At 43.0% G+C, this 27,755-nt stretch overlaps 1 protein-coding gene across 2 annotated transcripts in view; it reads left to right on the top strand.

Annotated features, from left to right (window-relative positions):
* The window catches only part of WDFY2 (WD repeat and FYVE domain containing 2), a 41,402-nt gene that overhangs the window by 3,147 nt on the left and 10,500 nt on the right, over positions 1-27,755 (top strand). The window contains exons 2-6 of one of the 2 annotated variants that reach the window (XM_088667159.1): positions 15,838-15,914; positions 17,015-17,082; positions 18,782-18,855; positions 24,259-24,313; positions 26,980-27,130. In XM_088667159.1, the coding sequence (XP_088523285.1) occupies positions 18,796-18,855; positions 24,259-24,313; positions 26,980-27,130 (266 nt within the window). In that variant the 5' untranslated portion in view covers positions 15,838-15,914; positions 17,015-17,082; positions 18,782-18,795. The remainder of the gene's footprint in view (positions 1-15,837; positions 15,915-17,014; positions 17,083-18,781; positions 18,856-24,258; positions 24,314-26,979; positions 27,131-27,755) is intronic. The other variant, XM_060272374.2, reaches the window with a different exon arrangement.

The raw sequence follows: 27,755 nt of genomic DNA on the forward strand, positions 1-27,755 counted from the left end.
TACAGCTGCTGTTCTGCCTTTTGGGCAGTCGGTTCTTAGATTTGCAGATTCAGGAAACCCCGTCCACTGAGAGCGTGCTGCTCTGTTTTCATAATGTTAATTCAAAGCCTTGCTCTCAGGTGGTTAAGTAACAAGATGCCATATCATGATGACTACTTTTTGCCCAGCTGAGCAGTCAAGTTTGGATTTGTAGCTGGGTGTGGGTATTTTAATTACAAAGAATGTGGGCTTGATGAGTCTTTACTACTCAAGAATCATGTGGTTCTAAAGGATCTTTCTTGGAATGATTTTTTTTTTGCTAGGCTAGTAAGATAAAGCCCAAATTTATGCAAGGCTGAAACTATGAAAAGGAGACACTGTGTTGCCTGTCCTGACTCTGCCCTGAGGGGCAATAGTGTTTCACCTTTTCGATAAGCATGCCTCAATCTAGTCCATTTTGGTGCACATCCCAGCACATGTGAATTGTGCTATGCTTTGGGGAGTGGCCTTGCCATGAGACTGCTGAATCAGGAATTGAGTAGCAACATAGCATGAGAGAAAGTCACTCAGATCCAGGTTTATTACATGGCTTTTCTGATGAGTTGGGGAGCAATATGGCCCCTCCTGCTTTTGTTCAAGGGTGCTTGTACACAGACACACACACCCTGCCTGTACAATACATTGGCCGTCCTTGGCCTACATGAGAATGGAAGCAGTTTGCTACATGCTTCTTCCTAGTCTGGGTTACAGTTGCATTGAATATTGCTATTCAGCTTCTCTATTTGCAGAAATGTATTTTGCACTTTGGTGCTGCTTGTGAATGTAACTGAAGTAAAATTTGATGCCTTAACTAGGTCAGGAGGACCCAGTGATGGTCACTGGCCTTGAATAGGAAGGTTTTGTCACTTAGGTGTATATGGTTGCTGGCCCTGGGTTATATGCGTATAATCTAATATTTGATCATTTTCAAGTTTGTGAAAATTTTAGGACCTTCTTTAATGACCTTAAGTAACCCTAATTGTATTGGGGAACTTTGCTAAACTTAGGGGTAATGAATGCCTTTCTATTCTTCCTTCAGCATTACTTTATTCTGCAAGTACAACCAAGGCAGAGTTGTAATGTTTGTTTTGTCAGTTCTCTGTTGTGTGACATCTTAAACCGTCTGCTTTGGCATGTCACAATAAACCATGGTTTATGTTTAACTTGCTCAGAAGTCCCCACTTCCACTGTCTCTGCAACCAACAAACCAAAATCCTTGGCTTGTCCTGTTGTCCAAACCTGGGTTCATAACATTTATTAGCATTACCCAAGTATGGCAATTTGATTAGAGAAAGCTATCATAGACCTTGAAGAGAACATACCCCAGGAAAGGAGATAATAGATATGGAATAGAACAAAGCTTATTTTGGGGGTTCAAGTTCTTTAGTTCTTTCATAGGTTTTCTGATCAAGCTTTTAAAAAAAATGTTTGTGCAAATAAAGGACTGTAACTTCAACATCATCTGGTGATTTGGTTTTCTAAAACTGTCTTGATTCTCCACCTAGGGAACAGATTTTGTAAAGGCATTATATTACTGTATTTCAATTTATTTCCTGGTTTCTTTTTTTTAAGAAAAACAACAACACAGCAAGACTCTTCTTATAACCAATAGCTTTTTCCCTTCTAGAATGTCTCAGTGAAAGAACAGATTTGTGTTCAACTGTTGACAGTATTATGCTGACGTAAGCCAAAAATGCATAGAACAATCAGTGTTTTCAGTGACAAAATGATCTCCATAATCACTCTTTCTCCAGAGCTGCATGGAACTGAATTGGTCTATAGTTATGAGGCGATATTTCTGTGCCCAGTGTAGAATTAAATCCTTTTATGAGCCAAAATATGATCTAAGAAGCACAGGCAAGACTCTTCATGACCCATGGACCAGAGCACGCTAGGCTCTCTTGTCTTCCACTGCCTCCCGCAGTTTGGTCAGACTTATTTTGGTAGCTTCGAGAACACTGTCCACCACCTCATCCTCTGTTGTCCCCTTCTCCTTGTGCCCTCCAACTTTCCCAACATCAGGGTCTTTTCCAATGATTCTTCTCTTCTCATGAGGTGGCGAAAGTATTGGAGCCTCAGCTTCAGGATCTGTCCTTCCAGTGAACACTCGGGGCTGATTTCCTTAAGAATGGATAGGTATGATCTTCTTGCAGTCCATGGGACTCTCAAGAGTCTCCTCCAGCACCGTAATTCAAAAGCATCAATTCTTCGGCGATCAGCCTTCTTTATGGTCGAGCTCTCACTTCCATACATCACTACTGGGAAAACCATAGCTTCATCTATACGGGCCTTTGTCAGGAAGGTGATGTCTCTGCTCAAGGTGATTGTTGAGGGAATGCCAACAATCGCTCACCCGCCTGACTACCAATGCCAGTCACACGCATCCACGAAGCCAACAATCATTTGACCGCTCACCGCCAGCAGCCGACAATCACATGCCCAATTGCCGCAGCAGCAAATTGCCAGCAGACCTTGCCGCAGCCACCATTCACCCCACCTAATGCCGACGACAATCTCCTGCTTGCGGCAGCTACCAGTCACATGTCCCATCTCAGCACTATCCATGTATAAGACGACCCCAAATTTTAAGCATTGTAATTTAGTAAAAAAAAAAAACCTCGTCTTAAACACGGAAAAAACAGTATGTGTGTTCACATGCTTAATAAGTTAAATAAAAATTGGCCTGTTTTCTCTGGAAATTGACCTATTGGTGTATCATTCTTAAATTTCAGTAATTGATTTGTAATCCAGCCTATACAAATATCTCAAGGTGCATAACAAACTTTCTCCATTTATTCATATATCCCTTTTATGATTATCCCTGGGTATGTGAAAGACTGATGTGGTGCATAATAACAATAACTAATAATAATAATAATAATAATAATTTATTATTTATACCCCATTCATCTGGATGGGTTTTCCCAGCCACTCTGGGTGGCTTCCAACAAAATATTAAAATAAAATATTCTTTTAAACATTAAAAGTTTGCCTAAACAGGGCTGCCTTCAGATGTCTTCTAAAAGTCTGGTAGTTGTTTTTTTCTTTGACATCTGGTGGGAGGGTGTTTCACAGGGCGGGTGCCACTACCGAGAAGGCCCTCTGCTTGGTTCCCTGTAACTTGGCTTCTCACAGTGAGGCAACCACCAGAAGGTCCTCGGCACTGGACCTCAGTGTCCGGGCAGAACGATGGGGGTGGAGACGCTCCTTCAGGTATACTGGACTTAGGCCGTTTAGGGCTTTAAAGGTCAGCACCAACACTTTGAATTGTGCTCGGAAACGTACTGGGAGCCAATGTAGGTCTTTCGAGACCAGTTTTGTGTGGGCTCGGCAGCCGCTCCCAGTCACCAGTCTAGCTGCCGCATTCTGGATTAGTTTTAGTTTCTGGGTCACCTTCAAAGGTAGCCCCACATAGAGCTCATTGCAGTAGTCCAACAAAAAGGAGGCAACACGTCGATCAATTCCACGGGCGAAATATATCTATTTTTATCTTTGCAAAATATAACAACATGCAAGACAGTGATCCAAGGTAATCATACTGTTTCGGTTTGGTCTTCTTCAGTTTTTTAACTTAGCGTTTGTAAGCAATCTGCGGAACAGGAGTCATACACATATGTACACATAAGAGCAAACCAAAACAGTATGATTACCTTGGATCACTGTCTCGCATGTTGTTATCTTTTGCAAAGATAAAAACAGATATATTTCGCCCGTGGAATTGGTCGACGTGTTGCCTCCTTTTTGTTGGTATTTTACTCAAGTCTGCAACATAGGGGTTGTTTCATTAGCATTGCAGTAGTCCAAGCAAGAGATAACTAGAGCTTGCACCACTCTGGCGAGACAGTCTGTGGGCAGGTAGGGTTTGCATAACAAACGTCCTTCATTTATTAATAGATCCCTTTGATTATTCCTGGGTCTGTGAAAGACTGATGTGGCCAGACTAAGGACAAATTCCAAACATTGGGTGATTTTACTCAGTGTAGTTCCATTGAAATTAAAGGCTCTAACTTACTTATGTTTATTTACTCTGAGTACAACTTGATTACCTTCAGTTGTGTCTTAGCTTTTTTTTCAAATCACAATTTGCTTCCTTTTGAGAGTTAACTGGCAGGCAGCGTGGAAGATTGCAGCATGGTGGCATCTGTTTCCTGAATGCTTAGGGTTGTAGAAAAGTCATTGTGCTGTACTAAGCAGGAGGTCAGTGCCAAAACGTTGGAGGCTTTGTGAAAAAGCTGTTAAACTAAATTTGATAATATAGCTGTCATAGTCCACATAATGGGATAGCCGATGGGTCTCAAACCTTGTGTGTTAGGGACTTCCCTTGCATGCAAAGAAAGGCTCTGGTGGATTGAGTGGAGGAGACTAATAGGGGGCCCAACGTTCAAGAAGGCACTTTCTGCACATGCTATAGAGGGAAATGAGGAGCAGATGGAGCTTGACAAGGAAAGGTAGCCCATCTAGGAGAAGGAACACTCTGATCCTAAACCTCTACTGCCTTCTTTGTTTCCCCCCTCCTTGCTGCCTGTAAGAAATGGGCCTGAGGGCTGGAGGCTTACCACCCATGATGTGTAGACACAGGGAGGAGGTAGGGAAGAGCAATGGTTCCTACTGTTGTCTTGGCAGGACTGTCTGAGCTGTCTTGGAACCAGATGGCAGTGTAGTGTCTATGGTTGTTGTTGGCATCTGTCTCGGGAGACAATGGAAGACTCTGCATCTGGCGTTACAACACCTGCTGTGGCTTTAGAGACAGACACAGGAAAGACATGTTTTGTTGCAGCTGGGGCAGGTGAAAGTGTTCATTGTGCTGCTGCAGATGCCCCATGGCGTTTCTTCTCTCTGTGCTCCTCCCAGCGGTCATTCCTCTGCTGATCACTGCTGTGGATACACAGCCTTGACCGAGTGTCTCCAGGCGCTGGGGTCATCTGCAAGTCTTGTTTGCAGACACCTTTGTAACACAGAGTTGTTCTGCCAACAGGCTTGGTGCCTGAAGCCAGCTCCCTGGAGATCTCCCTTGGGGATCCTGCCATCTTCCATTCTGTGGACATGGGCAAGCCAGCATAGACATCTCTAAGACAGGAGTGTGAACGTGCTGGGAATGTGGGTTTGGGAGAGCCCATCTTTGTTTGAGACTCTGTCCTGCCATGTGATGCCCAAAATCTTCCTGACACAGCACATGTGGCTCCTGGAAATTGTAAATTGCCTGTGGCTCACTTCCATAAATCAGCGTACTCAACACATAAGCCTGGTAGACCTTCATCTTGGCATTGGATGTTAGCATCACATTCTACCATGCCCTTTTGGAGAGGTAAGACATTGCCGTAGCTGGCAGGATAGCATCAAACAACCAGGACCAATCTAATTCACGCACGCTGTAAGATAAATGTAAAAAAATTCAAGAAGTAAATAAATAAGATGACTAAAAATCAGCACAGTATGAATTTGGTGTGTAGGCAGAATGTTGTACATAGCACAGTCAGACTTCACCTGGGGTTTGAATTATAAAAAGAGAACTTGTTTGTTGGACTAAAGGATTCCCACCCACCCGTTGGAGTTGCCATGGTTTGTGCTTTGTCTCTCGCCTCTCTCCCCCTGAGGTTCTGCTGAATAAAAAGGATCACGATACAGTCACAATCTCTTTTCCCTTCTGCTGCAGAAACTGTTGATTGCGATCACATAGACCAGGCATCCCCAAACTTCGGCCCTCCAGATGTTTTGGACTACAATCCCCATAATCCCTGAGCACTGGTTCTCTTAGGTATGGATCATGGGAGTTGTAGGCCAAAACATCTGGAGGGCTGCAGTTTGGGGGTGCCTGACATAGACCTTAGTCTAAGTACGTTATGCGGTTAAGTCAGTTGTACAGTTCTTTTAGAGTTTAGGGTTCATTTGTGAAGTAGATGGGATAAGAAGGGCAAATTCCTAAAATAAAAGGGAAGAATAAAAAAGGAAAGAGGCAGGGAGAGGGGAGTTGGGAACTATAGCTGATCAGACAGTGGAACAAATATGAAGGAGAAGAAGCTCAGCTCACAGCTGACTTAATCCTGCGGGGAGGCAGTTCTGTGCATCTCCTGCTAAAGGCTTTAATTCAGACTGAAAGTGGCTCTTGGGATTTCACTTCACTGCTTACCAGAGAGATTCCCAGCAATGCTTCAGAAGTGACATTTGAAATGACAATCCTAGAATGGCGTGGTGTACCCAAGTATTTTGCCATGTGCCAAACGAGCTGGAAGTGGGTGTGCACAAGGTGTGCCTTTTCTCTCTCTCTTGTGGCTGGCACATGAAGAGAACAGGACCTTGCTTCTGGGTTCAGGAACAACAGAATCGTCATGATGAGGTCCTTCTTTGGTGGATAAGGGTAGCTGAGAGGCACCGCCATTGTGACTGTCAGCTTGCCAGGTGGAAGTATCTCTGGCCACTCTACCTGTATGCAGATCTGGGGGTTGTCTTGACACACACACACACACACACACACACACACACACCCTCAAGACAATTTTGGGAGGCCTGCAGGGGAAGGAAAGCGGGGAACCTCCATTAAGCAAGCAGAAGCACTTTTGACAGGGCTTTTGTTGATATGGTTTTTAAGGTGAATGGTGCCCTTTTTATATATACTATATACACACTGTCTATACATCTAGATCAGGCATCCCCAAACTTCGGCCCTCCAGATGTTTTGGACTACAATTCCCATCTTCCCTGGCCACTGGTCCTGTTAGCTAGGAATCATGGGAGTTGTAGGCCAAAACATCTGGAGGGCCGCAGTTTGGGGGTGCCTGATCTAGATACACCTATGCATACATACACATATAAGTTATTTTCAAAGCAATGGGCATTGCATCTGAAACTTAGTCTGGAGAAGTCTGTTGGGAACAGATTAAGTCAGTTGTATGACTTTTGTTCAATCAGTCTGTGAAACCAGACTGTTAGGTAAACAAAACAATTCCATGAGAATTAATGAGTTGTGTTGATAAGACTTGCTTCCTTCCCCCTCCCCTTCAGCCTCTTTGTTCAACCTGCCTGACATGTGCATAACACCTGGGAAGCTCAGTCAATAGAGCCTCAGACTCTTAATCTCAAGGTTGTGGGTTCATTGGGCAAAAGGTTCCTGCATTGCAAGGGTTGGACTAGACGGCCCTCGTGGTCCCGTCCAACTCTACAGTTCTCTGATTTTAAGTACACATTTGTTGCATGTATGTGTTATGCCTTTTAGATGCTCTTGTAAAATACTTTGTATGGGTACTCTTCTAAAAATATGTGCAAGAAGGCAACCAGAGAACTGTGCTTTTTTGCTTCAAAACAGGACCTGGTAATATCTATTGACTATGTAGCTTGCAAGTGTCTTGCTTTTTCTAGACTCCTGTGTCAAAGCCAAGACATGCTTTGGAGAATGCATTTCCTATTTTCTTAGGACCTTCCTCCTCTAAAAATAATTCACCTTTTAAGTCTTTCCTGGTCTGCCCCTGGATTAGTCAGAGGTTTGGCTAATAAAAATCCCTTCTGCTAATGTTCTTGCTGTACTTGATTTGCTCTTTAGTTAGTCTCTGAATGGTACAGTTGAAAAGCTGCCTGGAGTAATTGAAGTTTGTGCATAAGCCTGTGTCACTTCTGCTCCTGACCGTGTTGAGACCTCAGGAACCCCTTCAGCCTGATCTTGCACTAAAGGGATTGGGTGGTAGCAGCTTCCTTGAGTTGGACTCCAGTGCTTAAACTTCTTGGATTCCTCTCCCTATTGTTTACTAAGTTCTAAGCAAACCATGGTTCAGAAAGGGTTCTGCGTTGGCACATAACACCTGGCCATAGCTAGAACAAATCAAGGTTTGTAAGTCAACACAAACATGACTTCAGATTGGCTTGGCTTGCATGTAACACTAAGCCAAATATGGCTTATTGCAAATGTGCAAGCATGCTGGTGGTACATGGGAAATAGTGGCCACTTTGCTCCTCCTCCCTCTGCTTTGTTGCACTAGTGGGAGATAAACCATGGTTTGACTTGATGTTACACCTGAACTTGGCCTTGTGGTTTGTTTCACTGCAAACAAACTGCAAGCTGTAACCAAGGTTTTTTTCATGGCTTGCCAAACACCATTAAGCCTTTAGGTGGAGTTTGGACAATTAAACAAACTGTAGTTAATAAACTATCTCTTAGCATTATGTGTGAACCCCAGGACTATGACTTGTGTATGTTTTAAATTTAAATCTCTCTCTCTATATATATAAATGTAAACTGGGCATGTGGGTTAGTCTCCACCTTTCTCCGAAACCGCTTGACCGATTGCGTTCAAATTTGGACACAACGTCCCAAGCGAATAAGCGAGTGTCCACATACCATTTGCATACACACAGAGTGAGTGAGTGAGTGAGTGGAAGCTGAGCTAGATGTACTTGGGTATCTGTTCAATCCCTCTGAATCTCAGGAGCTTCCTCCTAGACTCGCCCAGCTACATACCCCTCATCATTCTCAAGTGTTTTCAGAACATTTTGCTGCTTGCGTCATATTGTTAAATCTGGAATTTCCACCTGTAGGCTAGCCTTTCAGGCACCCAACAGCAGAATGCATGTCCTCTGCGTTGTACACAATGCAGCCATATAAGGGGCCATATAAAACTGTAGCATTTGAAAGGCCTTGCTTCAGATAATCATTGCAGATCTCTTTCCTTCCCCCACTTGCTTGCGTGTCGGGATTGTCTGAACTTCAAATGAATCATGTCATAATATGAATCATGTCGTAACATAAAGTCACGTTTCATTGTGGTATCTCTGTGGCATCTCTGCAGTCAAGGGAGTGAAGGGAGAGATTTGCCAATTGTGTTATTGAGCTAAATCTGATCATATAGTTTGCATTGTATAATTCTGATTATATGGCTTAGCCCCCCCCCCCCCAATATCCCTGGGATGCTTTCCTTCTAAAATGCTTCTTAAAATGCTTTTCTCTTTGCCTCTCTGTGTGTCAAAGGGTAATGTAAGGCCGAATAAGCTGGCCTTGTCTGGAACACAGAATGAGGGGCAGAGAAAGGCTTATCAGCGGATGAGCTTGACGCTGGAAGTTGCTAGCTTGACGCATAAACTAGTCTTACTGAAGGCTTTGTTGAGTCAGCATGTGTTTATGAGAAGGACAGGACACAGGAAGATCCATATATGCATGTGTTTACAAGAAGAACCGGACACAGGAAGATCCATATATGTACTTGTAACCTATGACCCCCTTGCGTGCGCACATTTACAGAGGAGGGGGAAGGAGCCCAAGGAGTGTGTAAGAATCTTTGCAAATTTGTCTTTCTTTACTCTTGTCGTGAAGCTGATCACCAAGGGTCTCTTATATTTAAGAATTAAATTCTTTCTCTGGATTCAACCCTCGGAGTCGTTATTGACTTTCTTTGTCCCTGCCTGGGCGCAACTTAAGGACCCTTATTAGCCAATAAGGCTACAGGAGGTATTGCATTTGTATTGCATCTTTCCTGGCTTTCTTGAAAAGGGGCACGAGGCTTGAGTTTGCACTTGGAAATGCTACACAGTTCTCCTTCCCTCCCTCCCTCTCTCTCTCTCTCTCTCTCCCTCTCCCTCTCCCTCTCCCTCTCCCTCTCCCTCCCTTTGGTTAAACAGACTGAATGAGTGCAGAGGCATCTACAGCAGGATGCAGTCAAATACTGTGCACAAATCTTTTCATACCTCTTCTAACCAGCATATTTATTTCACTTAAAATACTTACACCCCACTCTTGACCACAAATACCGGTATTCTTAAATTGGCTAGCAATTATAGAAGTATAAATGTATCTCTGAAATGCAGAATAGAAGCAAAAGGAGCACAGTCTCAGCGTGCCCAGCCTCCAATGGCTTGCACATTCATTGCATAGGATAGTGGTTCAGTTCCCAATTAGCTAATTACTGCGGACCCGCTATTTTTCAAATGCCAAACCACAGACTCCCTACTTTTGACAATTTTGGTAACTCTATTGTAATTACCTCTGCAAAGCAATTTTTTGAACAAAATGTGGGGTAGCCTCTTGAGCTTGTTTGGAGGTTCTAGCAGGGGAGCACAGCTATCATATACCCTTGACCAAAGAACGGTACACTCCTTCTATCTGGGATGGGCGTCCTCTTCCACCGAGCGCGCAGCTTCGGGAGGGACGCACATGGAGCGGTGAGGGAGGAAGGGGACACCCGCCTAGCCAGCCAGATCAGCCGAATCAACCCTGGCGATCAATGGGGTGACAGATGTCGCAGCCAGATCGCCCTCACATCCGTGGGGTAGCCTCTAATAAGCAAAGGATTTTAGGTATATTAAAAAACAGGGGCGCGGGTGGCACTGTGGGTTAAACCAGAGCCTAGGGCTTGCCGATCAGAAGGTCGGCAGTTTGAATCCCTGTGACGGGGTGAGCTCCCGTTGTTCGGTCCCTGCTTCTGCCATCCTAGCAGTTTGAAAGCATGAAGTGCAAGTAGATAAATAGGTACCACTCTGGCGGGAAGGTAAATGGCATTTCCGTGTGCTGCTCTGGTTCGCCAGAAGCAGCTTAGTCATGCTAGCCACATGACCTGGAAGCTGTATGCTGGCTTCCTCAGCCAGTTAAGCGAGATGAGCGCTGCAACCCCAGAGTCGTCCGCGACTGGACCTAACGGTCAGGGGTCCTTTTACCTTTACCTAAAAAAACAGTCCAGTGAGTGGCCTGGGAGAGGAGGCTCGGAGCCCTACATTCCTCCTTTGTGTCAAGCATAGAAACCAAGGGGAATACCAGTGTTTGGAAACTCCTGTCCTCTTCCAGGCCCAGCACAGAAGTGTAGCAGGCAGCTGCAAGAGGGATAGATTTCTTGATCTCGTTGGTGGGACTAGTAATTATCTGGAGGATTGGTAACTTCTGCTGGCTTATTTATTTGGCTGCATAAAGCCACTGATTAACTTTTGCCAAAGACAGAGAAGGGAAGTGGGCAATCTGCAGGGCCCACTCTTCATCTTTCCAAATGTACAGGTAAGGGAGAGGGAGGAGCAACAACCACACAGTTGCCTTTAAGTATCTTACCCTATCTGAACAATTCTATCAATGGAGGCAACAAACTCCATTTCAAAGGCCCCATTCCACTAAGTGGAATATAGCGGTACCTCTGGTTACGAACTTAATTAGTTCTGGAGGTCAGTTCTTAAGCTGAAACTGTGCTTATCCTGAGGCGCATTTTCGCTAATGGGGTCTCCCGCTGCGTGCGCAATTTCCATTCACATCCTGGGCCAAAGTTTGCAACCAGGAGCAGCTACTTCCAGGGTAGCGGAGCTCGCAACCTGAAGCGTTCGTAACCAGCAGTACCACTGTAAATGTGTGAGCACTTGCAAACCTATGATGAGGATTTTGCCCAGCCATGCTGTGTACCGTGTTTTCCCGAAAATAAGACACTGCCTTATATTTATTTTTCCTCATGAAGACACACTATGGCTTATTTTCAGGGGGTGTCTTATTTTTAATTACGCGTTCAGCCTCACCTCTTCCTTGGTACCCTCCAGAACTGCGCCTATCACTATGTCTTATTTTCGGGGTATGGCTTATATTGCGCAAATGCTTAGGAATCCTGCTACATCTTATTTTATGGGCATGTCTTATTTTCGGGGAAACAGGGTAGCATAGTATGTCTCAGCTTGCTATAGTAAGACTTCTGAGACAATCTGAATGAGTGAACTGGTAGTTCACAGGCAGATTGTGTTGCTGCCGAGGGCTGAGAGGCTGAAAAGCTGCATTAACAAAGCAGTTCACAGCCCGAGCTAAGACTCTGTACCCATGCTGCATTGTAGGTAAAAGAAAACCTTCGTAGAGATATTGCAGTTTTCTGCAAGCTATTGGGAGCAGAGCGGGATTTGAGAGTTCATGATTGCTCAGTAGTATTGCGTCAAGCTTTCTGTTTACTGATGGTCTAGCTGCTGTGAATAAAACCCTGGGCTGAACTGTTGTGTTAAAAAGGCTGAAAAGAATTCAAAGCTTCTGATTGTGTATGGTGATAAGAAGGAATAAGGAGGGATCTTTAGGTTGTATCTGTCTACACACACACCAACACAATTGCTAGTGCATGAATTGGCTTTTGCATTGCGATAATCTAAACTTTATCAGAGGTAGTCCTACACATGTTATGTGAGAACATGTAACATGAGGGCAAAAGAGAAAGGAATAAAAGATAACAATCTCTTCGGTGTGGAAGGCAGAAATGTACAAACTGATGACGGCTGGAGCTGATTCACCACACAAATAAGTTATTTGGGGGTCAGTTGTGCTTATTTCAAACTAATTAGCTGACATCTGCTGGGGATTACACTTTTGATTAAGTTTGTAAAGTCTTTCTGGTTTTATAGTCTTAGCTGTGGATGCTATCTTGTATCTCTGAGAGAAGTATTTAAGAGATTAACAACTGGCTGTTTCTCGTAAAACAGCGTGTCAGCAGTTGATGTTTTTATGGCAGATTTCTGTGCACATAATAGTTTGGTCCTCTGGAGAGAGAAGTTATTCAGATGTTAGTATCATAGATAAGATTGTGTTGCTGCCGAGGGCTGAGAGGCTGAAAAGCTGCATTAACAAAGCAGTTCACAGCCCGAGCTAAGACTCTGTACCCATGCTGCATTGTAGGTAAAAGAAAACCTTCGTAGAGATATTGCAGTTTTCTGCAAGCTATTGGGAGCAGAGCGGGATTTGAGAGTTCATGATTGCTCAGTAGTATTGCGTCAAGCTTTCTGTTTACTGATGGTCTAGCTGCTGTGAATAAAACCCTGGGCTGAACTGTTGTGTTAAAAAGGCTGAAAAGAATTCAAAGCTTCTGATTGTGTATGGTGATAAGAAGGAATAAGGAGGGATCTTTAGGTTGTATCTGTCTACACACACACCAACACAATTGCTAGTGCATGAATTGGCTTTTGCATTGCGATAATCTAAACTTTATCAGAGGTAGTCCTACACATGTTATGTGAGAACATGTAACATGAGGGCAAAAGAGAAAGGAATAAAAGATAACAATCTCTTCGGTGTGGAAGGCAGAAATGTACAAACTGATGACGGCTGGAGCTGATTCACCACACAAATAAGTTATTTGGGGGTCAGTTGTGCTTATTTCAAACTAATTAGCTGACATCTGCTGGGGATTACACTTTTGATTAAGTTTGTAAAGTCTTTCTGGTTTTATAGTCTTAGCTGTGGATGCTATCTTGTATCTCTGAGAGAAGTATTTAAGAGATTAACAACTGGCTGTTTCTCGTAAAACAGCGTGTCAGCAGTTGATGTTTTTATGGCAGATTTCTGTGCACATAATAGTTTGGTCCTCTGGAGAGAGAAGTTATTCAGATGTTAGTATCATAGATAAGAGTGCAAAAATGGCCTTAACAAATTCCAACAAAAATTTAAGCCATTTGCAACATTAGAGCAATCTGATGGAGGCTCCTTCAGAGCAGATTTGGGGAGGGGATTGCAGTGAGCCGCCTTCAAAATTCGCCAGGCAGATTTTGCACCTTGGTATCAGTCACTTGTGACCAAGTGAAGATGACCGAGTGCCAGGATGGTGCCTGATGTCTCCATCATCGGGAGGTGCATGCCTGAGGATCCTTGGATCTTGACTGTTTTCACACACTAGCAACACATTTTGTAGAATTATGTCTGTTATATTTTATCTGCACAATCAGAATGAACTTCAGCTTCATTCTTTTTGAGCCATCTGACCCAAAAAATGGCAACTAGGCATTCCTTTTTGGCGACTGCAACCCTGGTTTAAGGAGCCATTTGGCACCTAGCTTATATACCTGAGTTTCTAACACTGGCAGACAGGAAAGGAATAATAATAATAATAATAATAATAATAATAATAATATTCTGGAGGTCAGTTCTTAAGCTGAAAAAGTCCTATCACTTCAGCTCACACAGCATTTGTTACTTGTCCCATTCATACTGCTCACATTTCTAGTAAAATATTGTACATGCATGCATTGATCATTTTCTATCCAAATTATGGAAACATGTTCTGCGTGAGGCTGCCCTTGAAGAGTGTTTAGAAACAGCAGCTGGTGCAAAATGCTGCAGCCAAATTTATGTTGGTCTTAGACCAACTGTACTGTCCTCCAGTTAGTTTTCTGGGCTCAATTCAAGGTGCTTCTTTCCTACCCTTAAGGCCTCTAAGTGTGTGTTAAATACCGTATTTTCTGCTCCATAAGACGCACCTAGTTTTTAGAGGAGGAAAACAAGAAAAAAAAGATCTTGAATAAAATGTTGTACTAAACTATTGGGAGAGGTTGTCGGCAGCGGAGGCAGGCTGTCTGCGGCTGCAGCGGAGGGAGGAGTAGCCTGAAAGCCGGCTGCTCGTCTCTTTGCCACAGCTGCCAACAGCCGCAAAGGGGCGGGGGAGGGACGAGCAGCCCGATTTCAGCGGCAGAGGCAGATTTCCAGCGGCAGAGGCATCCCTCACTCAAGGGATTCTGCCGCCGCCCAGTGCCTTCGCTCCATAAGACGCACAGACATTTCCCCTTCGTTTTCAGGAGGGGAAAAGTGTGTCTTATGGAGCGAAAAACACGGTAATTATTTGCACTGTATGCAACAAAAAATAAGAAACAGTAACAATGAGCTAATCTGCTGGGGAGGCCATAGTTACGCATTACTCCAAAATGGGTGTGTGTCATTTGTTTAAACCATAATGTGTACAAGTTTTATGAGTATGAGAAAACAAGGTGATAATCTGTCATCCTTTCATATCTTGGGTTTCTTCCTTGGCAACACCACCACAGATACCTCCATAGAACGTTTCAGGTTTCCTCCCTATAACTACTTTTTAGTGTAAGCGAGAGATGAGTAGTAACAACCGCAAGAACTACAGATGACAGCAAAGTCATGGCCTCTGGGGAAAGTGATTTGCTCGTAATATTCAGCTTGGTACTCATTTGGCTGAGAATATTTTTGAACTTCATAGGACCAAATCAAAGCTGTACTTATGTTTTGCATCTACAACTGGTTGAGAACTCGTGTAAACACACAAAAGAGAAGTACTGACTCTTCCTAATGGAGTACATCAATATTGAAATGGCCAGAAGAGTTGAAGTGCTCTTGTGGGAGAATGTTGCCATACGTGAAATAGCCCTTACGTGCTGTAACGAAAACTTTATTGCTTTTCTTGCATCCTCCCCGTGAGAGAATGAGTTAACTTTTGGGGTATCCAGAATTTCCCAGAAAACCAGTATAAGTTGCTTTTTAAAAAAAGATTCAGGAAATATGTGGCAAGATAAGGCTGTTTGATGCAGTTGCTTATGGCTTACCAGCTACTTTTCCACATTCATTATAGGAAGACATGGGACCTATTGAGGTTAATGCTGGGATTCCATGTTGAGATTCCCAAGTTGGGATGTTGAGTTAGCCAAATCCTCAGCTAGCACTTGTGTCCATTTTTTGAATGAGAACTACCGTGTTTCCCCCTTTTTAAGACGTAGTCATAAAATAAGCCATAGCAGCATTTCTAAGCATTTGAGAAATATAAGCCGTACCCCGAAAATAAGCCATAGTGATAGGCGCTGTGCGGAAGAGAGCACTGAGCTCCCTGAGTCAGCAGCAACGCCGGCCGCAGCAGTGTTTGCTGAGTCCTTTCTTGCTTTTGGGACTTGGTTACTGTGCTGGCTTGGGATGGTGTGTGTGCAATTGCTGTTGCTGCTTCGTGTTTTTCAGCCAGATTCTCTGGGTTCTAAGCACTTTCCCCCGTTTGTTTGCGAAGCAGCACTCGGCTGCAGCCCCTGCCTCTCCCAGCAGCTGCATGAATGCGAGGCTGGTCGATCCCCAGGAGGCTGCAGTTGATCGCTATCTCCTTTTCCATTTCTTTTGTCTTTGAGCACCCGGCCCCGCGCCCTCTCCCCTTTGTGGAATGAAGAACGGAGTTTTATCAGCATTTCCTCATTATAAAAAAAAGGTCAGGAACTTTTACTTTAACCTCAAAAATGGGATATTTCCTCTCTCTAAAAACAACTCTGACCTGAACACCAATAAAACGGGGGTAGATCACCTCCAGTTTATAAATCCGCAAGTAGATCGCAGTCTCCTGGAAGTTGGGCTCTATACTTTGGCTGATTGCAAGCCTTTGCATCTTTAAAAAACAAAAACCATGCGCTTCTCAGTCTTAATTTTCCTTTAATTAATCCCCCTATACCCTCCTCCAACCATTGCCCCCTTCCATTCCTTACCCCCCTCCCTCTCTCCCCACTTATTCACTCCTGTGCGATCTCATTTAGTCATATACTTGCTTTTTCTGTGTGTTGTCTATTTTATATTTAATATTATTACCCTTTATGATGTTATTTTTTCCCTTGCGATAATTATTTATTTTTTATCTTTAACTAACTTTCCTTTCCATATTTTTCCATATATAACTCAACACTTTCCCATTCCTTCTTAACTCTTTGGATAGTGCCCCCCCCCATTATTGTTGTTAATTTTACAATTCCTGGGTTTTTAATGGAACCGAACAGCTCGGGTGCTTCAGAATGTGCCTTCTGTTGCTACAGGGCTATGGGGCTTCACTATTTGACCCCCCCCCCCCAGGTTGGGATTTTTAAAGTAGTTCTGTGGGTCCCAGGGCGCAGAATCACCCCCGATCCTTTCCTTTGTCTAAACAGACCTCTTCCCCCCTGACTTTGGAAGGCTGTGCTTCAAGGGTGATACCAGGGTTTTTTAAAGACCTGCGCCTCTTAAGGATTGTTACGGTCCATAACTTCCATTGCTTTCTACAGGGTTGGGGGTTTAAAGCACTGCCACCCCCACCCCACCCTGCAGGCGCTCGGAACTAGCAGCGCCAACAACGCGCCCAGCAGCGCGCAGAAGAGAGCACCGAGCGTCCTGAGCCAGTGGGTCCCAGTTGTACCAGCACTTAAAAAAAAAAAAGACACCCCCTGAAAATAAGCCACTGCGTGTTTTTTTGAGGGAAAAAAGTTATAAGACAGTGTCTTAAAAAAGGGGAAACACAGTACCAATGATGGGGAAAGGCTAAAGATGCTTCCTCCCTTTCTTTTACAGAACTGTTCGTGTGTGGCTGAAGAGAGACAGTGGTCAGTATTGGCCTAGCATATACCACTCACTGCCTTGTAAGTATTTGCAATCTTTAGGCCATTTTAATTCTCAATTTTCAGCACCACTCCCACCAATAATTAGCTGTTGGGAACACAGTGTGGATCTTCCATAATTCTGATGGCAATTTAATATGTTGAACTTTCAAAATCAAAAGTATTCTGGTGTCTGAAAAATATAAGCAATGTGACACCAGTGTTCCTGGATTCCACTTTCTGTCTGTGCCCATTGACTCTGCTGGCTGAGGCTGATGGGGGCTGTTGTTTAGCAACATCTGGAGGGCATCCTATAGGTTAACCTGGCCTATGATATTCCTATAGCATTGAATATCCTTGCTTTTTGAGATTCCCAAAGACATGAAAAAGAAAACATTGATAGGAAGAAAGTAAACTTAAATTTGAGTAGTACTTCAGGCGGTATGTAAACTTAAAATCAAAAGCTCAACTTAATTGTTAGCAAGAGGCATTTTCTGTTTCAGTATTAAAATACCGTAAATACAGCAGAACCAAAATTAGTTTAAAAACCAGAATTGATTATCTCTCAGCTTCACTATTTGTCACCATTTATCAAAATCAGCTTCTTCCAGGCAACATAGGCTTTAAAATGACTACATTAATCAGGCTTTAAAAAAAGTATTGTTCTCCCAAAGCAAGCTGAAAGAAATTTTGAACTGGATATATATAAGTCCAGTCGCAAATGACTTTGGGGTTGCGGCGCTCATCTTGCTTTACAGGCCAAGGGAGCCGGCATTTGTCTGCAGACAGTTTTTCCAGGTCATGTGGCCAGCATGACTAAGCCGCTTCAGGCACAATGGAACACTGAAACCAGAGCAGCGCATGGAAACGCCGTTTACCTTCCTGCCGGAGCGGTACCTATTTATCTACTCGCACTATAAATATAATTAGGGAACTAAATTTAATTAGGGTATACTGTATTTATCTAGCATTCAAAAGAAGCAGGCTATCAAATTATAATGCAAGCTAAAGCTGAAATATAGGAGTATATTCATGTATCCACTGAAACAAGAATAGAGACTGCAGAAGTAGAACCTTGTCAGAACATAACGTTGCTAGGATGCTGTTTCAAAGCCAAGGCAGCACAGAACTAGGAAGTATTTGGGGGATTTATCATCAAGCTGTGCAGAAGAGCATGAAAAAGGCAAAGTTGTGAATTCAGTTATATTTCCTATCTAGTGGGCGAGCAACCATGTGTACTTATGGGAGGAGCATTAGACTAATCCACACCTGGTTGCCTCATAGCTGATTTGAGGAGCATTGAACAGCACATTCATCCCAAGCTTGCCATGTGCTTCCTATTCTGAAACTTTAATCCCCAGCTCATGGTTCGTAGGGTTGAGAACATGGAGACACTGAGTATCATAGAACTGTAGAGTTGGAAGGGACCACGAGAGCCGTCTAGTTCAACCCCATGTAATGCAGGAATCTTTAGCCCAATGGGGCTTGAATCTACAACCCTGTGATTAAGAGTCTCGTCCTCTGCCAACTAAGGTATCCCAGCTTGCTCCCTCTGAAATCCTTGCTCCCCAAAAGTGCATTTAAAAGGTTCACCAGCAACAGGTGACATGTACTAGATTCCTATCTTCCCATCCCATCTGCCCCTGTCTCCCACACTGTAATAAAGCTGCCTTGATTTTCCTTTGACATTTGTGAGCAATAACAGTAAAGGTCTTAAGTTCAACAATATGTTCGTTTTCAGCTCCGTGTTCGTGCATGTGCATTAACCCAGAAACAAGGAGGCTGTCTGTCGGTCTAGATAACGGCACAATCTCAGTAAGTACACATGATAAGATTTCTAGTTAAGATGTGCCCCCATCCACTCCCAAAGCAGGCCTATGTGTTCTGAGAATTTCTTTTTGAGCATTTGATTAAATGGCAGATGAATGGTGCTGAAATCTATGGTGCAGAAAATGGCAAGTTGCAAGCAGATTTTATTCCTGCATTCAGTAGCACTCACATAACTAGGGGACCATGATCAGGGGGCTTGGATCCCATGGACAGCATTTCTATAATCATGAGTAAAACATTTAAATATTGATTTATTTTATTTATTAAATTTCTGTACTGTCCTGCACCTGAAGATCACAAGGTGGTTTACAGTATATCAAGGGTGGTGTTCTGAGAAAACTCCTGATTTTCCCCTACTTTATTTACTAGGTATATGGATTTGTACAGTGCCAAGAGTTCAGAGACAGGTTTGTGCAAATAATTAGAAGCCTGCCCCGTGGATGGAAATTCCTAGCTGTAGCACTGTTCAGTAATGGTTCTGTAATGCTTGTGTGAGGCAGACTACACTGAGCTCGAGGAAAACAGAAATGACCTCCTGACCTATTTTGTCACAGTCCTCACAAATAATGAGGCATGTAGCAGTACTTGCAAACACCAGGGTAGGGAATAGTGAAAAGAGATCTGGGCAACAAAGGACCAGCTCCAAAAACATTGGATTTGTCTGAATTCAAATCAGCCAGGTCTCTTGTATTAGAGGCTTTCATCCTGCCTTTAAAGTCACAGAATTTACAACATGGCTTTCAGCAAACCGATGGAACAGTTCTACAGATGCCACATTGATATTAAAACGTGAGATAAAAATGGGAAAGAATGGGAGACCAGCATTTCAGAAAAGGACATAAAACGTGGTATCACTTGAAAGCTGGTATGAAAAAGTTCTTTTTAAAGTCCAGGAAAATGACTGTTTTAACTTGTCTGTTGTGCATTCCACCCAGTTCAGAGACTCATCCCTTGGAGTCATCTTCTTGATACTCTTCCTTTTGGGGAGGGGTGTGGAATTACTACTAATCATCAAATTGCTTGAAACATAACTCAGCACTGCACTAATAAAAAACAAGATATTCCCTGCTGGCAGGTTTATACTCTAAAATGTTTAACAAAACAGGCGGGAAGGAAGGAGAAAACAAGGCAACTAGGCACCAGTTCTTGAAGTCCGTGCTATCCCATGTCTCCCATCCCTCTGTTTATGCTGCAGGTAGATGATAGTTGATGACTTTCACACAGGAGTTAGATGGTCCACTTTCCAAAGTGGAAACCTTCATACAGGGAAGTACAGAGCAAACTAGCTTGGTCCCTGTAAGAATTTGCACAGTATACTATTTGATCATTGAAGCAGCAATTTTCTGTTGGGCTCATTCATTTGACTTCATTTGACCTGAGAAGATAGTAGAGCAGATATTAAACAGCAAACCCGTAAGAGCCTAGAAGAAAGGAAGCGTTTACTAGCAGTCAGCATGGTTTTACGCCAGCACAGCTCTTTTGATCGCAGTTGGCAGAGTAAACGGAAGGAAAATATTATTGAATTTCAGAAAGGCTTTTGAGGCAGTTCAGATATTTTGAGTTATGCCTTAAACAAGATGGAAGATGAAGTAGAAGGAACTACTGTAAAATGGGTATTCAACACATGAAATGTAGCAATAAAATATCATGGTGGGGTGACTGTCCAGTGACAATACAAAAACATTATCGTATAACCATACTAAAGGTAAAGGTAAAGGGACCCCTGACCATTAGGTCCAGTCGTGACCGACTCTGGGGTTGTGCGCTCATCTCGCATTATTGGCCGAGGGAGCCGGCGTATAGCTTCCAGGTCATGTGGCCAGCATGACAAAGCCGCTTCTGGCGAACCAGAGCAGCACACGGAAACACCGTTTACCTTCCCGCTGTAGCGGTTCCTATTTATCTACTTGCATTTTGACGTGCTTTTGAACTGCTAGGTTGGCAGGAACCATAATAAAATCCTGAAATAAATATCGGTGCATGAATTTAATGCAGAATGATGTAAAACTTTCCAGTTCACCAATAATAAAGACAGTTTACAGATGGCAAAAGTCCATTTCAGCTTTAACGATCTTGTATCAGTCAAAATATCAATGCAAGCAGCCAAAACACAACTGCCTAGATCAGGCTTCCTCAACCTTAGCCCTCCAGATGTTTTTGGCCTACAACTCCCATGATCCCTAGCTTGCAGGACCTGTGGTCAGGGATGATGGGGATTGTAGTCTCAAAACATCTGGGGGGCCAAGGTTGAGGAAGCCTGGCTTAGATAGACCAAACCTTACTACTGAGTGTCACAAAGGGAGCTCCTGTCGCTTTGGCTAACAATCTCCAAATGAACAGTATCCAGAAGAGCAAGAATCTAGAGTTAAGTTTAGGTTAAACAAACAGCTACATGTGACCTGCCCTGCACCACTTAAGCTATATCCCTCCCTTGGGTGAGGTGGAGGACACACTCCTGTCACCAGCGTTGAAGTAAGATTCACCATGAGCTAGTCTATGAGGAGTTGAGGGCACCATCTTGTCTTACGACAGCAAAACGGCTTGGAACTGGCTTTGCCAATGAGAAGAGTGGCTTGTCAGAACTCTTATCATTTAGTGGGGAAGCACCTAAACTTTGGAACTCCCTGTCTATTGAGATCTAGCAAGCACCACCTGCTAAAAACATTCCTGTTTAGACAAGCCTACCCAGATGCTTAGAAACTTCAGGTAACCTTAAATCTGTTTTAGTATTTTGACTGTCGTGTGTTTTAAAGCATAGGTGTGACGTTTTTCTTGATTTTACTGTTTTATCTTTTGTAAACCTCTGAGAGTTTTTGGGTTCCTGAAGAAAAAAAGTTAACTCACCAGCTGATTAAGAGCATGTGTCTCAGGGATGGGGCTGAGCTGAATTCACTGGACTATTTGGGGTACTTGCAGTTGTGCAGCATACCAGTCACACAATTTCAGCCTCAGTCGTTTTTCTTGTAGCTTGCTCCCCTTTTTATCATACTAAAAGGGGGGCACATCTTTCACAGTAGTTATTTGTTCACACGACTTGTAGGTGTGATCACAGGGTCGCTCACCACACAACAAACGCTGTTGTTCTTCCATTGCGTTTGTTTAATTTTGTGCAAGCCAATGACAACATTTTAAAGAGGTGTTGGGAAGAAATGAGAGCAAACAATATTGTTTTCCCCCCCTTTCCCTTCCAGCTGTCTCCTCCAGCTTCATTCTTTTTCCAAATCCTTGTCTTCAGAAATCTTGGATTTCTTTATCTTCTCTATCAATTTATTCCAACAGATGTGCACTCTTTAAATTTCTTTAAAGCAAACAAAATATATTCTGGTCACCTTTTTAATTTGGGCCAGGCTTCATCATATGTACTGGATAATAAATAGATCATTTTCTGTATTTGGAAGCTTTTATTCTCTTTTAATCCTGAACAATTTGTGCACTCCCAAGAGAGGGTGGGATTCTCCTGGGATTTTTAAAAGAATGCCCCCCCCCCTTAAGTCAGTGTGTTGCTGAATCTTCACAGCATTACAAAGCTGTGTTGTCTTTGGCATGTAAGAGTCCAAAAATCAAGGCCATTAGAGTCTTGCCTTTCTTGAGGCCTGGCTGCAAAGGAGTCGCCTGAAGTGGAGGGAAGGAACCTCCATTCTCCTTCCTAAGCTGCAGAGAGGAAGTAGAATGGATAACAGAAATGAAACTGCCAGCAGGGAATTGACCGTAGGATACCATAAGATCAATAAGCATATTTGAGTGAAGTCAGAGTTGGATATTGATCTGTACTGGTAGCATAGTCAGTAAAGTCTGGCTTCTGTTTTATTGACAAGTTTCCAGTGATTGCTATGAGTAGCTTCCCCCCCTTTTTTTCACAAGGCTTACTGCTGTTACAGTAAACATTAGAATCATCTAGGTTACCATGATGGGGTTTGTATGGCAATTCAAAATAATAAATATTTGCATACGAACAGAACACAAAGGGCAAAGCTGGATTTCTGCTTTTTAGTATTGTCAAATTGCAGCGGTAATGCCTGACTGGGCTCCAGAGGAAGATATGCATGTGAGAAAGTTGAGCATTTAGCTTTGCTTGTTATGTGAAGCAGCGAAAACCACAAGCAAAGCTCTGGGCAGGGATGCAGTTCTACCCAGGCTGATGTGTCATGTTACGTCTGTCTTAAAGTCTTAAAGTCATTGAGTTAAAAAAAACCAAACAAACTTGGGTGACCTGTAATTTTCAGTTTCTCCACATGACTTTGTGCTACCTTCATGTAAATTTGTCACCCTTTTGAGATCTGTGCTAAGCTGGGTTTCTGAGATATCCACATTTACCTTTCTTATTCAGTACTTTATAGAAAAAAAATTGGGATAGGATTTTGGCGTCCTCTCATTTTGTCCTCGCTATTAGTTCCTCATTTGATTCCTTCCTCAAAGCTGCCTTGCACAACTTTCCCTTCTGCTTCTTAATCTAAATCACATGCCTGCCTAAAGACACAGATGCTTGGCCTGAACGAACAGCACTCCTGAGTCTCATCGTCAGTATTGTGAAACGGTAACATCAGAGTGGCATAGAAGTCTCACTTCCTTGGGCTCAAAGGAGCCAGTACCCTTTAACTTCCTGTTGAATTAGAATGAGACACGAGTAATGAGCACTATTTCCTTGGCAATAGTTCTTCGGACATGTATATGTTTGTCTTGCCAGTTGGGGGGCCTGTTATAATCAGAGACAAGGTTCTGGATATCTGACTGACTCACCGCCGGAGAAAAAGAACATAAACAATATACACAACTTGTATATTTAACTGTTGTGTAAGCGATCTTGCATGAGTTCTATAAAGGCAGCCTATAAATATTTTCTGTAAGAAAATAAACTAAAATGATTGCATGTACCTGACAAAAAGGGGGACAGGGAGAAGCAGAAACTGAATCTGAGGGTGGCTCTCTTGATGTGTTCTCAGTGGAAATACGAATTTCCTTCCGCAACTAGTAAACACGCACACTGCTTCTAGCCCATTGCTGTAATGCATCTCTGCTGTTTTGGAGGATGGAGTAAGGAGGCAATGCTGCGTGCCCACAAGTGTATTGAGGAAAGCAAAGATATGCAAGCCATACTGTGGACTTTCCACAGCTATCCCCAGAGTGTGAGGAGGCAGAGAAAAAGACCAGGGATATACGTAGGTTCCATGCATCCCTAACTGTGATACCCATTATACACAGCTCTTCTGTATTGCTAACTGGGCAGATGGAGTTGATGAGCTTAACTTTCCACACATGTTGATTACTCCAATCCAGAGTAATGAACAAAGTGATAAATTCTTGGATTTTAACAAGAAACATTACATTGCAAACTACTCTATAGATACTACATACTTCATATTCTAAAGTGGCTACTTTGTTATTTTCCAGGAATTTATTTTATCAGAAGATTACAACAAGATGACTCCAGTTAAAAGTTACCAGGGTAAGAGATGCAATCTTACTTGTAGACAAAAAAAAGAGGTTTACTTTGATCTTATCTTGCCTCATAGGCCTTCAAAACGAGAAACCACATAGGCTTACGAATATTTAGATCAGCTCTTTTTAAAGTTCTGGCAGGCCTGAGACTGTTTTCTGGAAAAGTTTAGAATGGTTTTGCAAACAAGCCAAAAACATCTCCCAAACTTTTAATCTGTTCTGTCCTCTTCACTGTTAATTATGAAGCAATAGTTCAGCTGCTATTGTGTTTATGTTTTTGAAATGAATTCACTTTTTTAAAAAGAGAACTTGATCATTTTTCAAGTATGCACTTTGAAAATGTTAAGTGAGTTTGAAATGAATTGTATACTTCCCAGATCTATTGCTTTTTTGTGAAAACATAGTATAGTAACAAAAACACCACATTCAGGTAGGTAGCCATGTTGGTCTGACGCAGTCAAAATAAATTAACAAATTGTCCAGTAGCACCTTAGAGACCAACTAAGTTTGCTCTGGGTATAAGCTTTCGTGTGCATGCACACTTCTTCAGATACCACATGGTTGCAGAACATGAGATTCAGAGATCAAACGAAGGGGCAGTTTGCTATACATGGATCAGAATGACCACCCACACCTCTAAACACTGTCAGGAGAATTACAGGGACAGAGTGAAAGGCATTTAAAGAATGACATTACATTTCTATGCATTTCATTTATTGTTCTGTTCTGTGTTTTGTCGCTTACAAAGCGAAATCAGCTCAGCCTCTTCCCTATGTGTGGCATCTTTCAGGCCCCCAGATCCATAGCAAATCCCTTAGGAATAGCTGAACTCTCTCTCTCTCTTTTAATGGAGCAGGAAATAGTTCTGGAAGCTTTATGCACTTCAAAAAGACAGCCTTGTGCATTGGACTCCACAAAGAATTGTAACTTGAATGATAGTTAAATCTGAAGTTCTCAAAGCTATAAGGTGAACATTGATACTTAAGGTCTCCTAGAGCTGCTCAGCTCTGGCCTCTTAAAAAAACCCCACTGATTTCATTATAATTTTATACCTGTTTGGGCTGTACACTATGTTTGCAGTTTGCATTCGGTTTTTCAAAGCCCGCGGAGGTGTTTAATAAACCTATTGTTAGGACTCATGCTTCCTAGAGCACCTCTTGGCAATGCTGTGCTACCTGTTATAGGCGACAACTGTGGGAAGCCAGTTTTCTCACCAAAGCCAATTTCTCATCACATCCTTTAGTTCTCTCCAGCCTTCTCTTTATCCTCCCCAGAGTACTTAAGCTGTGCTCTGGCTTGTGCAATGTGCATGCTGCAGCTGCCACACCTCTCCCCCTTGTGCTTTCTTGTGCTCAGCGGCATACACATTTCTAACATTTTAGTCAAAGCGTCAGCTTTTGGGAATCCAAAAGCATGGTGTTCCAAAACAGTGGTTTCCTTAACAAAAGCTGTCTTGAATAGCATCGATGTTCTGCACCATGGAGCTGATGAGAGGAAGAAGGCTAATCACCATTCTAATTCATTTTTTAGTTGTTATTACCACAATTGCGTACATTGCCCTAAGGCATATATGTAAGGTAAAGGGACCCCTGAGCATTAGGTCCAGTCGTGACCAACTCTGGGGTTGCGGCGCTCATCTCGCTCTATTGGCCGAGGGAGCTGGCGTACAGCTTCCAGGTCATGTGGCCAGCATGACAGAGCCGCTTCTGGCGAACCAGAATGCCGTTTACCTTCCCGTCAGAGTGGTACCTATTTATCTACTTGCACTTTGACATGCTTTCGAACTGCTAGGTGGGCAGGAGCAGGGACCGAACAACGGGAGCTTACTCCGTCGCAGGAATTCGAACCGCTGACCTTCTGATCAGCAAGCCCTAGGCTCTGTCGTTTAACCCACAATGCCACCTGCATCCCTAGGCATATATGTAGATGGTGGTTAATAAATAACAGCAATAATAAATAACATAATTGGATTGAACAGATGCTTGTTGGTTTGTTCCCCAGCTTTTAATGGGGAGAATGCAAATAACATGGCTAACTCTGCTGTGGTGGACCTTGGGAAAAAACAACCCACAAAATTGATGTTGTAACAATTTTGGAATCTTAAATGTGGTATGATTGCAGAGGCTTCTGTTCCCTTTGTTCTCTCCTATCGGTGTTGAACAGGGCTGGGGAACCTGTGGCCTTCCAGATGTTGCTGGGCTGCGGTCCCAACACCCAACATCTGGAGAACCTCAGGTCTCTCTCCCCTTGTGAAAGAACTATGGTCACTGAAAGCAGGAATAGCTCACACTGGCATTTTGCTGCCTCTTCTTTTGGTCAGTTGTGTTTTTCTGATATCCAAAACACCGCATTTAATGGCAGCACATTTTTACGGCTGTGTACTCTATTCAGCCAACTATTATTTCTGCCCCCACCCCAAACACGCAGAACCCCACCAACACTTTGCTTCTCTCCAGCTCAATAAGGCTTACATCAGGCCTGATCCTCCCACCCCATTTTAACGGCATGAAAGAATACATGAAAATAGCACAGATTAGGGTAGCATGGAAGAAATGTGAATATCTTTGGAGAAGCGTAAGGATGGAGTGGAAGTTGGGAGGTGGAGATGGAGAAAAGAGATGGAGAAGCTCCCACACAAGATGTTAATGCCTCTCTTCCTCGTTCCTTTTGCAGCTCACCAGAGCAGGGTTTTGATGGTTCTGTTTGTTCTGGAGATGGAATGGATCCTGAGCATAGGACAGGATAAGCATTTCACGTGGCATTGCTCAGAAAGTGGGCAGCGACTTGGCAGTTACCGCATTAGTGCAGGTGCTTGTGGACTCCAGTATCCTTTACAGTAATTGTGGCATTTTTTGGCTAGGGTGTGTGTGTGTGTGTGTGTGTGTGTGTGTGTGTGTGTGTGTGTCTTTAATTCTTAAGGATTTAAAAGAGCTTTCAAAGTTTACATTTTCATAACCTTGTTGTGCTCCAAAAATGGTGAGCATAGAATTTATAAAAGTGACTTTCCTGCCAAAAATAGCTGCCAAAAGTAAACTGAGCCTTGCAGCAGGTCACAACATATAAGCAGTATAAAGAGCAAATAATTTTATCTTGTGCCATTAGGGGAATCCAAACCTTTTCTTAAATAACCTTTTCCCCCTCAAAAAGCAATCCTTTAACCACTTTCCAAGTTATTAATTTCAAGTCAGCTTTAACATCTCAGGGAAACAACCACTGTAACATGAATTAGGGATGCAAATCTGGGCAGCAAGATTTCATGTTTGTGGTTGGTTGCGGTTAATTAACATTCTGAGGTTTAAGCGCTGACTTACACTAGCATTTTTGGTTTGTGTGTTGCTTGCTGCTGGGGTTAACTAGTGGAAATGTGTATGTCTGCATTTGAATGAATGAATGCCTCCGAGAGTGTGTTCTGTAAAGACAAACGTTATTACCAAGGCAGAAATTTGTTG

Source organism: Zootoca vivipara, chromosome 3, assembly GCF_965207765.1.
Source record: "Zootoca vivipara chromosome 3, rZooViv2.hap1.1, whole genome shotgun sequence".
Classification (NCBI taxonomy): domain Eukaryota; kingdom Metazoa; phylum Chordata; class Lepidosauria; order Squamata; family Lacertidae; genus Zootoca; species Zootoca vivipara.